The 13,977-nt window shown below is 45.5% G+C and overlaps 1 protein-coding gene across 3 annotated transcripts in view; it reads left to right on the forward strand.

The window, feature by feature from the left end:
* Positions 1 to 13,977, forward strand: part of DLGAP2 (DLG associated protein 2) — a 928,742-nt gene that overhangs the window by 876,885 nt on the left and 37,880 nt on the right. For all 3 annotated transcript variants that reach the window (XM_037985419.2, XM_073017908.1, XM_037985420.2), the window contains one exon: positions 13,552 to 13,901. In XM_037985419.2, the coding sequence (XP_037841347.2) occupies positions 13,552 to 13,901 (350 nt within the window). The remainder of the gene's footprint in view (positions 1 to 13,551; positions 13,902 to 13,977) is intronic.

Consider the following 13,977-nt stretch of genomic DNA (forward strand, 5'->3'; position numbering starts at 1 on the left):
TAGACGTCATTCACAATTAGGTGTCCCATGTACACACATGCACACACGGAGAGACACACTGACTGTGAAAGTGTGTAACAAATGCTGCCTCCTGTACAGTTCACAGCATCTCAAAACACAGGCTCACCAGCATCCTCCAGTTCTTGGTCTTTCCATTTTTCCACTGGAAAAATTATTCCTTTCAAACATGTTTTCATCTAAAAATTTTTGCATTCTTAAAGAAGTGGAACATGGCCAGGCACGGTGGCTCACGCCTGTAATCTCAGCACTTTGGGAGGCAGAGGCGGGCGGATCACCTGAGGTTGGGAGTTCGAGACCAGTCTGGCCAACGTGGTGAAACCCCATCTCTACTAAAAATACAAAATTAGCCAGGCATGGTGGTGGGCGCCTGCACTAGCAGCTACTCAGGAGGCTGAGTCAGGAGAATCACTTAACCCAGGAGGCGGAGGTTGCAGTGAGCCGAGATCATGCCATTGCACTCTAACCTGGGTGACAAGAGTGAAACTCTGTCTCAAAATAATAATAATAATTGGAACATAATTGTGTCCTACTGATCAATTGGATTGGGAAAGAGCCAAACTATGTTGCTGATATGTTTCTTTTCTTGTGTGTTGATGTCAAATCATCCTAAGAGTCAGTGTGTGCCATCACTGATGACGGATTCCTTTTCTGGGCTATCCTTTAGTTTTGTTACCTGGCCCTTTGAACATTCAGAATTCTGTACTTGGAAACATGTGACTCTTCAGTTCACTAAAAGTTGATTCATTCTCAGTATTCTTCAGAAAATACAAGTTCTCACTGTGTGATGTGATGTTCAGACCTTTTAAATGGAAACAGGAAGTGTCTCAACAGCAAAGCAGCTGTCGTCACTTCATTTTACTGTCTACAAGATGTTAAATGCTGGCTAGACTGTAATTTCTTGCTAATTAACACATTCAAAATAGACATCTTTGCTGCTAACCTATCAACGTTGCCCCAGAACTCGGGGGGCCCATATAATGTCTTGTAACTTCAGGAAAACCATCGTGTGTCTGCTTGTGGGATGTGACTTCTGTGTCCCATCTGATGTATACTTCTGTTTTGTGACTAACATTAAAGTGTCAAAATGACTTTAATCCTCTATGTTGAATCTTTTGCCTTGGAAGTTTAGTTTGTCCAATATTCATTCCCTCATTCAGACATTCATGGGCTTGATGACTGTAATTCCTTTTATGCGCTCATCCTTGAAGTTCTAATTAAGAGAGTGCAGTGAATTCCAGTGTGGCTGCTGCATTCGAATAAAATGGCAACGCTTGTCCTTCCAAGTGCATTTTATCTTGATTACGTATTTGTGCTTTATGTGATGGAATGCTAATTTTCAAATTCCCGCTTGGCTTGCAAATGACTTTCAGGGATTGAATTCAGAAGTGGTGTCCGGAATTCCAGGTGCAGAAGGATCATTAAACACATGTTTAAAGTGATGATGGATTCACATTTGCGATTCCTCAAAGCCGTGTGACGTGAGGATTGTGGAGCAGTTTCTTTCTTCTCATTCACATGAGCTTCTTTCCAGTAAAATGTGTTGGTCCAAAATCTCCTCCACAACGCTGGCTAACCCAACACTGAAGACCTGAAGGAGAACCTTCACGATCAGAGTCTTCTGCTTCATGCGCTGTGTTAGAACACTCGGGGAACTATGTCCAGACACGGCCTTTTCACACAGGACATGCCCTAGACACGGCTGCCAGCACAGCCGTCATGATGAGGAAGATGTTCCACGCTGAGGCAGGCCAGTGCAGTAGCCGCTGGCCACACCTGACTATGAGCGGTGGACACACAACGTATGCCGCAGAGGAACCCAAGTGTAATGGTATTTTAGGTATTCAGAAATGTTACAGGCTTGGATGCCAGGTGTGGCGACTCACATCTGGAATCCCAGCCCTTTGGGAGGCCAAGCTGAGGTTGGGAGCTCGAGACCAGCCTGTCCAACATGGTGAAACCCCATCTCTACTAAAAACAAAACAAAACAAAACAAAATTAGCCAGGCGTGCTGGTGGGCACCTGTAAGCCCAGCTACTTGGGAGACTGAGGTAGAATTGCTTGAACCTGGAAGGCGGAGATTTCAGTGAGCTGAGATCGTGCCACTGCACTCCAGCCTAGGAGACAGAGCAAGACTCTGTCTCAAAAAAAAAAAAAGTTTGGGCCATTTGTTGTGGCGGGTGGCTAAGCTATGGGGCAGGGCAGTCTAGAAGGGAGGCTTTCTGGCACAATTGCGGTAAAGCTAAGAATGGGGGCATTTTCCGTGGATAGCAGTCTCCCACCCCTTCACTCTGCCAGCACTGCAGCCCCCACTGTGTGTTTATCAATTCTGCCATCTCCCCTTCTGACAGTCCTTTTGACTCCAGAAATTGGACCGATTTCTTCAGAAAGGGTTTGCAAATGAGATGGGCTCAATTCCAGATACATCTGAGGAAGGTCAGTTTTTACACACCTCTTCCCTGCCCCATTTATTCAGCTCTAACAGGGAGGGACACATCCACCCGAATACATTTCCTTTAAGCATCAACACGCTTCGTTTCATGCAATTTTTGTGGAAATCTTCCTGAAACTTACTATATGCATGGTTCTCTCCATCCTAAGTCATGTACTTAACCTTTTCTTCATGCCCAAAGTCATTCCATTGGCCTCAGAGTACTCAAGAGGCAAGGCATTTTACAGTTCCCTCTGACCACAACCCCATCATTCTCGGGGTGACACCAACGTGTGCGATCCCTGTGAAACAAACAAAATCCAAACCAATTCAGTCGTTGAATTACAAAGCCCAGGTATATTTTCATCTATTTCCCTGTAATTTGGAAGACACTTAGAAAAACATCAGGGATTTTATAGTGTTGTTTACATGGTAAAAGAAACCAATGCTAGGCTTTTAAAACCAAACAGACACTCATGGGAGGAATTGGTAATTATTTTAAAGAGAGTAGTCAGGTCAGGTCTTCAGAAACTTTCAGTTATTAAACAATCATTTCTTCTTCTAATTGCAAAATACATATTTGATCACTTATATAATCCCATGTGACTGTTTAGTGATCTCTGTCTCTGTCTTGATTCATCTTCTTTTTGAGGACGTAGACTAGAATTACATTGCTAACTTAAATTTCAAATTTTCAAATACATTTAATGTTGGACATACGTATAGAAAGTGATAGATAATACAGCCTATAGCTCATAAGGATTAGTTCTGATAAACGCATGCTAAGTGTGCATTCACAGAAACAGAATTAAGACGAGTATTATCACTCACACCATCCAACTGAATGGCTGGATGTTTTTCTGTAATGTGTAAAATGCTTTCATTCATTGATTTTAATCTGTAGCAGCAAATTGATGTGATCAAATGATCATTTTAAATTCTTTCTTTACTATTGTTTCCCAGCCTCCAATTTTAACTTTAATAAGCCATGTAGGAATTTACAATTCTATCGCACAGGGCTGTACAGGCACAGCAAATGTTGTCAAAAGAATGGACTAATGCACGAATGGATGCAGTGATGTACTTCCATGTTTCAGAAATCATTTCTTAATGTTAATCTCTATATCAAAAGCATTTTATGTACTGCAATTTTTATTTAACCAGGACAACTGATAATTTTTAAATTATAAAAATCAAATATTGCCGATATAAGGAAAATGTAAGTGAAACAGCTTCGTTGTCTGGGGTATGTACCCTGGTCCTTTTGTCACGGCCGAGAAAGAATTTACGACACGGACACATGATTTTAGGGGAGGAAAGTTTAACAGAAAAAGAAGTGAGGGAGAAAAGGCTTCCTTATGCTAAGACAGCAGATTGCCCAAAAGAATGTCTCCCGTTTGCAGCAGAATGCAGTCAGTTCTGTGCAGAGGCTTGAGGAGGTGGTGATTGGTTTACAGAGGGCCCAGGGGATTGGTTAGACCAGGTGTTACATTTACATAGCCCGCAAAAAGACTGGCCCTCCCACCCTCAAGTTTTATTATGCAAATGTGGCCTCCACCCCCCACCTGGTTGGTCGTCTTGATGCCTATATGCGTGGTTTTACCTGGAGGCTGCCGTGACACCCTGCACACATGGTGACAAGCAAAAGCCAGCAGGAGATGCCAAATTGAATGTACCTGGCTTCCAGGTACAGCTACGCCATTTACATGTGAAAGCTCCTAGTCTGCATATCTATGCCTGACTTCTCAGGCAGCTTTCCCTTAAAGAAGAAGAAATGGTCTAGGAGCTACTTTCTGTTTTTTTTTTTTTAAATATACTTTAAGTTCTGGGATACATGTGCAGAATGTGCAGTTTTGTTACGTAGGCTATGAATCCGTCTGGTCCTGGGCTTTTTTTGGTTGGTAGGCTATTAATTACTGCCTCAGTTTCAGAACTTGCTATTGGCCTATTCAGGGATTTGACTTACACCTGGTTTAGTCGTGGGAGGGTGTATGTGTCCAGGAATTTATCCATTCCTTCTAGATTTTCTAATTTTTTTGTATAGAGGTGCTTATAGTATTATCCAAGCATATTTTGTACTTCTGTGGGATCAGTGGTGATATCCCCTTTATCATATTTTATTGTGTCTATTTGATCCTTCTCTCTTTGCTTCTTTATTAGTCTGGCTAGCAGTCTATTTTGTTGATCGTTTCCTGGATTCATTGATTTTTTTTGAAGGGTTTTTTGTGCCTCTATCTCCTTCAGTTCTGCTCTGATCTATTTCTTGTCTTCTGCTAGCTTTTGAGTTTGTTTGCTCTTGCTACTGTAATTCTGTTAATTGTGATATTAGGGTGTCAATTTTAGATCTTTTTTGCTTTCTTCTGTGGCTGTTTCATGCTATAAATTTCCCTCTAAACACTGCTTTAGCTGTGTCCCAGAAATTCTGTGTCCCAGAGATTCTGAGACAGAGCTCAAGCATTGGTTTCAAATAACTTATTTATTTCTGCCTTAATTTCGTTTTTTACCCAGTAGTCATTCAGGAGCAGATTGTTCAGTTTCCATGTAGTTGTGCAGTTTTGAGTGAGTTTCTTAATCCTGAGTTCTATTTGAGTGCACTGTGGTCTGAGAAACTGTGTATGATTTCCATCCTTTTGCATTTGCTGAGGTGTGTTTTGCTTTTAATTATAGGTTCAATTTTAGAATAAGTGTGATGTGGTACTGAGAAGAATGTATATTCCATTGATTTGGGGTGGAGAGTTCTGTCTGTTAGGTCTGCTTGGTCCAGAACTGAGTTCAAGTCCTGAATATCCTACTTAATTTTCTGTCTCACTGATCTAATATTGACAGTGGGGTGTTAAAGTCGCCCACTATCACTGTGTGGGAGTCTGAGTCTCTTCATAGGTCTCTAAGGACTTGCTTTATGAATCTGGGTGCTCCTGTATTGGGTGTGTATATATTTAGGATAGTTAGCTCTTGTTGCATTGATTTTTTTACCTTTAGGTAATGCCCTTCTTTGTCTTTTTTGACCTTTGTTGGCTTAAAGCCTGTTTTATCAGAGACTAGGATTGCAACTCCTGCTCTTTTTTGCCTTCCATTTGCTTGGTTAATATTCCTCCATCCCTGTATTTTGAGCCCATGTGTGTCTTTGCATGTGAGATGGGTCTCCTGAATACAGCACCCTGATGGGTCTTGACTCTTTATCCAGTTTGCCAGTCTGTGTCTTTTAATTGGGGCATTTAGCCTGTTTACATTTAAGGTTAATATTGTTATGTGTGAATTTGATCCTGTCATTATGATTCTAGCTGGTTATTTTGCCCGTTAGTTGATGCAGTTTCTTCATAGTGTCGATGGTCTTTACAATTTGGTATGTTTTTGCAGTGGCTGGTACTGGTTTTTCCTTTCCATGTTTAGTGCTTCCTTCAGGAGCTCTTACAAGGCAGGCCTGGTGGTGACAAAAATCTCTCAGCATCTGCTTGTCTGTAAAGGATTTTATTTCTCCTTCACTTATTTAGTTTGTTTAGTTTGGCTGCATATGAAATTCTGGGTTGAAAATTATTTTCTTTAAGAACATTGAATATTGGCCCCCACTCTCTTCTGGCTTGTAGAGTTTCTGCAGAGAGATCTGCTGTTAGTCTGATGGGCTTCCCTTTGTGTGTAACCTGACCTTTCTCTCTCACTGGAGGGCTGCTTTTTATTAAAGGAAAAATCTAGTGAGATCTTTCACCTTTTCTAGTTGCCTAAAAATAATTTCATAATAACTGCTATATTATTTGTAACTTATTGTTCTGCTATAAAAACTCCCATTCAGAACACATGAGGGATTGTATTATATGCCTATAGGCCCACTGTAAGTGAGAATGACAAAAGCTGTATTTAAAATAGATTTTAAGTGCCTGTCCCAGGTCTTCACACAGAGATCCTCCTGGACTTCTGTACTCACATGTAAAAATGAGTCTGGTATCTGCATGCCTGGAAGTTTTTATGTGTATTGCTTAAATGTTTCTCTAACTTCTATAGTGTTTCCAATTCTTTAAACAGTACAGGTCAGTTATTTATTTCTATTAAAACTATGTGTTGGATTTCCCATGGGGTCATTAACAAAGGGACTCACATGGACAAGTGATTAATATTTTTAGGGGATTAAAAATATCCTACCAGGACACCTGTTCCCTCCTGCAGAGATGGCATTTCAGATCCTGTGGTTGGTAAACCCTCAGATGATCAATCGAAACTTTCCCTTGGTCCTTTAGCTAAGTAGCCCAAGTGTTTTTTAGAGAACCTGAAGTTCTGACAACACAGTGGGCTTTTCCCCTTGAATGGTGTCACCAAAGAACACGAGGCTCTGTGATTCCATAGCTAATACCTCAACCTTCAGCAACGAGGCTGCTGGGACCCGAACGTTCCACTTCCTGTCTACAAGACAGGGAGAAACTTCACCTGTTGCTGCTGGCAAGGGTTAGGGGAGGCTAGGGGACAGATCCATGTAAAGATAGCAGTGACTGGCAGTTCACAAGTGTTCGAGCGCTAGCTGTTTCCAAGAAAACGTTGTCTAACTAGAAATCCTTTTCAAAGCCATTCAAGCTGGTTTTCTTCCCGTTCACATTGGAGCCCCAGGAGGGTTCTTGTTCTCAGCCTGCTGGGCCCGGGTTCTCCTCACCCCGCTGAGGCGCTGCGCCTCAGGGCGGTGGGGGCTGCAGACCTGTGTGATGCATGACCACCTGTTCTCCATGGCCTCTTCGGTGCTCACATGGCCAGAAGGAGCGCTGAGAAGAGACAGGGAGCAACGTCACTGTTGCCAAAAGGCCAGAAGCTGAGTCTAACTTGTGCTGCTCACTGCACAGAAAGCCAATCACAGAGACAGCAAGTATTGCCAGGGAAAAAGGCTTTAATCAGATGCTACAGGAAAGGAGATGGGAGATCCATCTCAAATCCATCTCCCTGGCAAATTAAAACTAGAGGTTTATATAGCAGGGAAGAAGTGTAACCATGTGTGGGAAAACAGGAATGAGGGAGCTGTGAGGAAGAGGCGGCCACCAGGAAGCAGGTGATGGGTTGGGCAGTCAGGGTGGAGGCGGGGTCTGTGGTCTCACTGTCTAGATGCAGTGATCTGGTGAATTGCAGCTCCATGATGCTATCTGGGAGGCCCAATGGCTGCTGTCCTTAGAAAGGAACTCAGATAAGACAGATGTAACTTTCTCAGGTTTCAAGACTAGGAGGGTCAGTTTCTATGTTTATTTCAAAGAAACCATAAACATCTGCCCCTATGGGACAATTCAGCCGGTGTCATCACCGTCACTCGGCCGAAACAGAGAACCGAATCTCCTGCAAAGCCCGTTCCTCACAGTACGGCGAGCCTGGGTGCTCTGCCAGAGCGAGGCCACGGGGGAACCTCACAGTACGGCGAGCCTGGGTGTTCTGCCAGAGCAAGGCCACGGGGGAACCTCACAGTACGGCGAGCCTGGGTGCTCTGCCAGAGCAAGGCCACGGGGGAAGAACACGGTCGTGGTCACGGGGCTGCTGCAAAGGGTCTTCTGCCCATAGATCATGAGGGAGAAACTGATGCTGTGGAAATCAGTGGGTCCTGCACGCCTGTCCTGTGAACCAGGGAAATACATCATCAGGCCAATAAACAAATATTCGAAGGCCTCTTTCCCAAAATAATTTTCATTGATTTGCTATGATTTAAGGAATTGAAAGATCATTTCATATAATCTCCTCTTACTCTGGCTTAAGCCCATTCGTTAATAGTCCCTTTAAACAGTTTGGGTCATGGAGTGTCAGGGTGCACTCTTTAAAATGTCTTCCTCCACCAAAGGCATTTTGATTTTTTGTTTTTAGGAAACCTGGAACCGCCATAACTCTTGCTGAAATAAGTGCCTCTTTCATTGAATTTTGCAGTGGGCAAGGATTCCAATGTGCACTCTTGGACCCGTGTCTTAAATGAGAAAATACTAGATCAGGCCATGAGAAATAAGGTTCTGCTATGTGAATGGCCACAGAAAGAAAACTAGACTCATGACCAACAGCTGGAGAGGCATCTGAATCCCAGTTCTACCATTTTTCTTGTGGGCTGATGGCAGGAGGAGGTTTAAGCCCATTCACTTCCATCTTCTCTTCCAAGATACGGAAATGCCAAGACCGCCTACCCCACAAGGTTGTGACAAAGCTTAATGAACTGCAAAATAGAACGTGCTCCGCAGAGTGCCTGGCACAGAGCGGATGCTCAGCGAACTGTGGCTGTGTATGAGTGTGTATGACTGTGCGAGCATGTGTGCATGCGTGTGTGCATGAGAGGGTGGTGTGTGTGCACGTGTGTGCATGTATGTGCATATGAGTGCGTGTGTGTGTGACAGCTTGGGTGTGTGCACATAAGGGGTATGTGTGTGCAAGTGTGAGTGTACATGTGTATGAGTGTGTTTGTGAGCGGTCTGTGCACACGTGCGTGTGTGTGCATGTCTGAGTGTGTGCACGTGGTGTGTGTGTGTACACATGTGTGAGTGTGGGGCAGTGTGTGTGCCTGTGTGTACACATGCATGAGTGTGGGGTGTGTTTGTGTGTGTGTACACGTGTGAGTGTGGGGCTGTGTGTGTGCCTGTGTGTACACATGCATGAGTGTGGGGTGTGTGTGTGTGTGTACATGCACATGCACACTCCAAGGTGACTTTTCTTTCTCATACTGAAGAAATGAAGGGGTGGTGGCAAGTTTGCAGGTGCTTCTGGCATTTTATTCTCTTCTTTGATGGTGGAGACGGCCAGTGCTGTTCAGGGATCCGGTGGTGAGAGTGCCCTTACTGTGCACCCGTCTCTGCCAGCTTCTCTGGATGCTTATCTCCACTTCGTGAGACGCTGTACACCACAGAGCACCCTCAGACCAAGGGAAGACAGTTTCTCCAAGATCACACGATGACATCATTTCATGTCTGAAGCAAGAAAGATTGAGTTTAATAGAACCAGAAGGAAGTGTGTGAGATTTCCCTGTCCAAAGATTTTGCAGGAAAGGACCGAGAAGCCCCCTTTCCCTTGGGCCCTGAGCGAAATGGTTGACTTCCACTAACAGGGCAGGGAAAGGGCCCTGAGCGAAATGGTTAACTTTGACTGACAGGCCAGGGAGAGGGCCCTGAGCAAAATGGTTAACTTCGACTAACAGGGGAGGTTTGGTCTGACAGCTGTGACTTGCCTGTGAGTCTGTGGATCCTGTAAGTGAAACTCAGCTTCAGGGAGTAGTAAAAATCATCTCAAGATATTAAATCACCAAAGGAAAACAGAGCAAAACAAGAGTTCAAGCATCACAGCACGTGTTTTATTTAGAGGAAGAGAGAACGGCAGAACGGTCACTTGCTGTTCTGCCAGAAGGTAAATAGTTTGAGGAAAATTTCACGACACTTGTAAAGAAGAGAAGATATCAGGCTGTATCCCCAGAACACTTACGTGCCCAGCGGTTCAGCCCCAGAGGAGCCTGCAGACTACTGGGGAAATCCAAGTCAAGTTTGCAGCATCTTTATGCCAGAGAATAGTGGTTTTGTTGATGACAACTGACCCATTGATATCAAACCCTCCTCCACCAGGGCTGCCTTTCTAGAGCTGAGGCTGTGGGTGCGGATGCGGCAGCATCAGCATTTCTGCAGGACAGGCCATGCCCACTGGCCCTTCCCATGGCAGCACTGGTGCGTCTGCAGGACAGGCCGTGCCCACTAGCCCTTCCCGTGGCAGCACTGGTGCGTCTGCAGGACAGGCCATGCCCACTGGCCCTTCCCGGGGCAGCACTGCTGCGTCTGCAGGACAGACCATGTCCCCTGGCCCCCTGAGGTGGCATCGATGCATCTACAACACAGGCCACGTCTGCCTCCTTCCCGTGGTGGCACTGGTGCATCGAGGCACAGGCCACGTCCACTGGCCTGTCCCACTCCCGCTTCCCAGGAGCAGCTCCATCCACCTCAAGGCACGGCCAGGTTCACCCCCAGGAAGCTTCCTTCAACCCGAGTCTCTCTCTGGGCATCCCCAGTCTCTGATGCTGCACCCTCGGTTCTCAGGGCTGCCTTTCCAGTGTGACTATGGACCTCACTGGGGCCAGGCTCTTAGGCTCTAGATAAACGCCTCCTGAAATCAGCGAATCTTACAATATTATATCCACCAGCGAAGCTTGCCAGGGACTTTACATCCGTGCCCAACGTGGCAGAAAGCCCAGGGTCTTCAGCCTCCTTATCAATGGTCTCCGGAAAGCCTATGTGGTGACAGCAACTGTATGGACACGCAGGTTGAACTGAATGCCGTCGTCAAACGTCCGCGTGGGGTTTCACCGCGAAATGGATGATATGTTACAGACTCAGTACCAGTGAGCAGTTGTTTTAAGCAATAATTTTGTTTAAAATACTTGGATTTACATCCTAAAATGTGGATTCCGGGAATACAGTAGGCTAAATAATGACTTTGACACTGGAACCTTGCTGATTCGGTGAAAAACAATCCTCTTCCACAAAGTTCTAACTATAACTTAACGAAAGTCAGTCAGTGATCATCTCTGCACCACTACAGCACAGCTAATTGCTTCAAACCGCGTTTTCGTTTTAGTGGTTCTGAGAACAGCCTGGCAGGCATGTGCACACACATTTAGAAACGCATAATCCCTTTAGTCATCCAGGAAAAATCACTGTGTGCCCTCCCAGGTGGAGTGTAGTAAATTCTTCTTTCTATATGCTGGAGGTGAACTGCTCCTTCTTAATCTGTTTGTTTTAAAAGTGTGGCATGCAACTACATTTTTACAAAGAAATCAGTTTAAAAAATCATTTCATCAGCCTGTAGCAAACACCTTATAAAGTGAGAAGATGTGGTATGCGATTTTCCTGTGATATGGAGATAAGTCATAACCTGCCCCATGAGTTTTTTTAATTTACAAGATATTCCACACAGGAAGGAAGGTTTAGTTGTTTTGTGAAATTTTTCAGACTCTTTAAATTTGACTTAAATACACTTAGTAAGGTCTGTGATTTTGAACACTGGTGACAGGAGACCTTTGAGAATAACTATGAAACACATAATGAGCCAAGGTGGGGATGAATTTGCATGCATTTGCTTACGTTTTCTGGGAAGGTCACTAACTGATTACTTTCCTCCCTGTTGCGTTTCCCTGTGACGTGTAGTGACATGGTTATGACGTTTGATACGTGCCATCGTTCCCTGCTGAGGTGAACCTCGCTGGGAAAATCCAACCAATCTGGGGTGTTTAGTGTCACCTTCTACTCACCTCAACCAATCCGGGGTGTTTAGTGTCACCTTCTACTCACCTCAACCAATCCGGGGTGTTTAGTGTCGCCTTCTCACCTCAACCAATCCGGAGTGTTTAGTGTCACCTTCTACTCACCTCAGCCAATCCGGGGTGTTTAGGGTCACCTTGTACTCACCTCAACCAATCCGGGGTGTTTAGGGTCACCTTGTACTCACCTCAGCCAATCCGGGGTGTTTAGTGTCACCTTCTACTCACCTCAACCAATCCGGGAACCAATCCGGGGTGTTTAGTGTCATCTTTTACTCACCTCAACCAATCCGGGGTGTTTAGTGTTACCTTTTACTCACCTCAACCAGTCTGGGGTGTTTAGTGTCACCTTTTACTCACCTCAAACTTGCCAAAGAAAAATATATTTATGCTAAGGCAGATGTCACATTTTAATCTGTATTCCTGCGTCTCTGTTGCTTTTGATTGTTACTACCCCTGTTGCTGGGACTCAAAACTTCTTCGGAATCAGTATTTCTGCTTAAGAGAACCAAAGCAGAGCCAGCTTTGCCACTGGAGAGGTCACTGAGAGCCCCCGTCCGCAGTCTCGCTCTGGCGCACAGCAGACACCCGGCCTGCCTTCGGCTAGAGCCATACAATCTGAAGCCATGTCATTAATGATAAAGACTCTGTTTTCTGTAAATGTCCCATGACAAATGGGTTAACATGAAAACAGCCACCTGCTCTCCAGGGCTGTCACGTGGAAACCCCTTTATCGATGAGCCCTCTTCATACCTCCACCCGCCGTCTCTCTGATCATGTGTCCATGTCGCACTTAACACCCTTGATAAATCAACACTATGAAACACTGTCAGGAAAGGCGTCATGAGAAACAAGTGTTTAAACGGACCTCATCCCTGCCGAGGTGAGATGAAGGTGGGGTAACCCAACGCGTCCCACCCAGAGAGACAAAATGATTTTCTAACCCAGGTCTCTCCCCGGCACTATTGGCCTTTGGGATGGAGAAGTCTTGGGAACTTTCTGAATCTCCTAAATAGTGCCTTGAATATTGTCAGTTTTCAATCATTTTCCTTAAGGCATGGATTGACATTAGGGGGAAAAGTCAGGAACAAAAGGAAACAAAAAAAAGACAGGATTTTGAATGTTTCTCTGGTAAAAGAGAAGCTCAGCACCCGACTGGTTTGATAACATCTGATCATCCTTCCTCAGTTTTCTAGCCTTCAGATTCGCTTTCCAATGCAAGGTTTTTAAAAATGTATCCACTTTGGGCTGGGTGTGGTGGCTCACACCTGTAATCCCAGCACTTTGGGAGACCGAGGCGGGTGGATCATCTGAGGTCCTGAGGTCAGGAGTTTGAGACCAGACTGGCCAACATGGTGAAACCCCATCTGTATTAAAAATACAAAAATTATCCAGGTGTGGTGGGGGGGGGAGGCCTGTAATCCCAGCTACTTGGGAGGCTGAGGCAGGAGAATCATTTGAACACAGGAGACGGAGGCTGCAGTGAGCCGAGATCGCGCCACTGCACTCCAGCCTGGGCAACAGAGCAAGACTCCATCTCTCTTCTGAACCTAACGTGATAGAATGAGCGTTTTCCATGATGACGTGACCTGCGTAGAAATGATGCCACACCTGTGTGCTGTCCTGCGGGGACACACCTTGCTTAGCTGTGTCTCTGCTGCTGGATTTGTTGGTATTTTTATAATCCTGCACTTTTACAAGTATATTCATGTTTGCTGCCTCACTTTCCCCACATTTCATGCTATTGTCTTAGGCTAGACGTCCAGGAACAGACTTGCTCTGTCAATCACAGGGCGTGGGCGTGGTGAAACGGTAGACCAGAGGTTGATGGGGGAGAACACGCTTGTTGACTTGGGACTTTCTTTTCTTACAGCCGTCTCATATACAAATTACAAGAAAACCCCCCCACCAGTGCCCCCTCGGACCACCTCCAAGCCTCTGATCTCGGTGACGGCGCAGAGCAGCACCGAATCCACCCAGGATGCCTACCAGGACAGCCGCGCACAGAGGATGTCCCCGTGGCCCCAGGACAGCCGTGGTCTCTACAACTCCACGGACAGCCTGGACAGCAACAAGGCCATGAACCTCGCCCTGGAGACGGCCGCGGCCCAGCGCCACATGCCTGAGAGCCAGAGCAGCTCCGCGAGGACCAGCGACAAGGCCATCCTGGTGTCCAAGGCAGAGGAACTCCTCAAGAGCCGCTGCTCCTCCATCGGGATTCAGGTAGCTGCTCGTGGCCGCCTGTCAGGGCCTCGCTCTACTCAGTCCTGCCAATAGCATAGAATAAGCCAGAAGCCAG

Source organism: Chlorocebus sabaeus, chromosome 8 (assembly GCF_047675955.1).
Source record: "Chlorocebus sabaeus isolate Y175 chromosome 8, mChlSab1.0.hap1, whole genome shotgun sequence".
NCBI classification, from domain to species: Eukaryota; Metazoa; Chordata; class Mammalia; order Primates; family Cercopithecidae; genus Chlorocebus; species Chlorocebus sabaeus.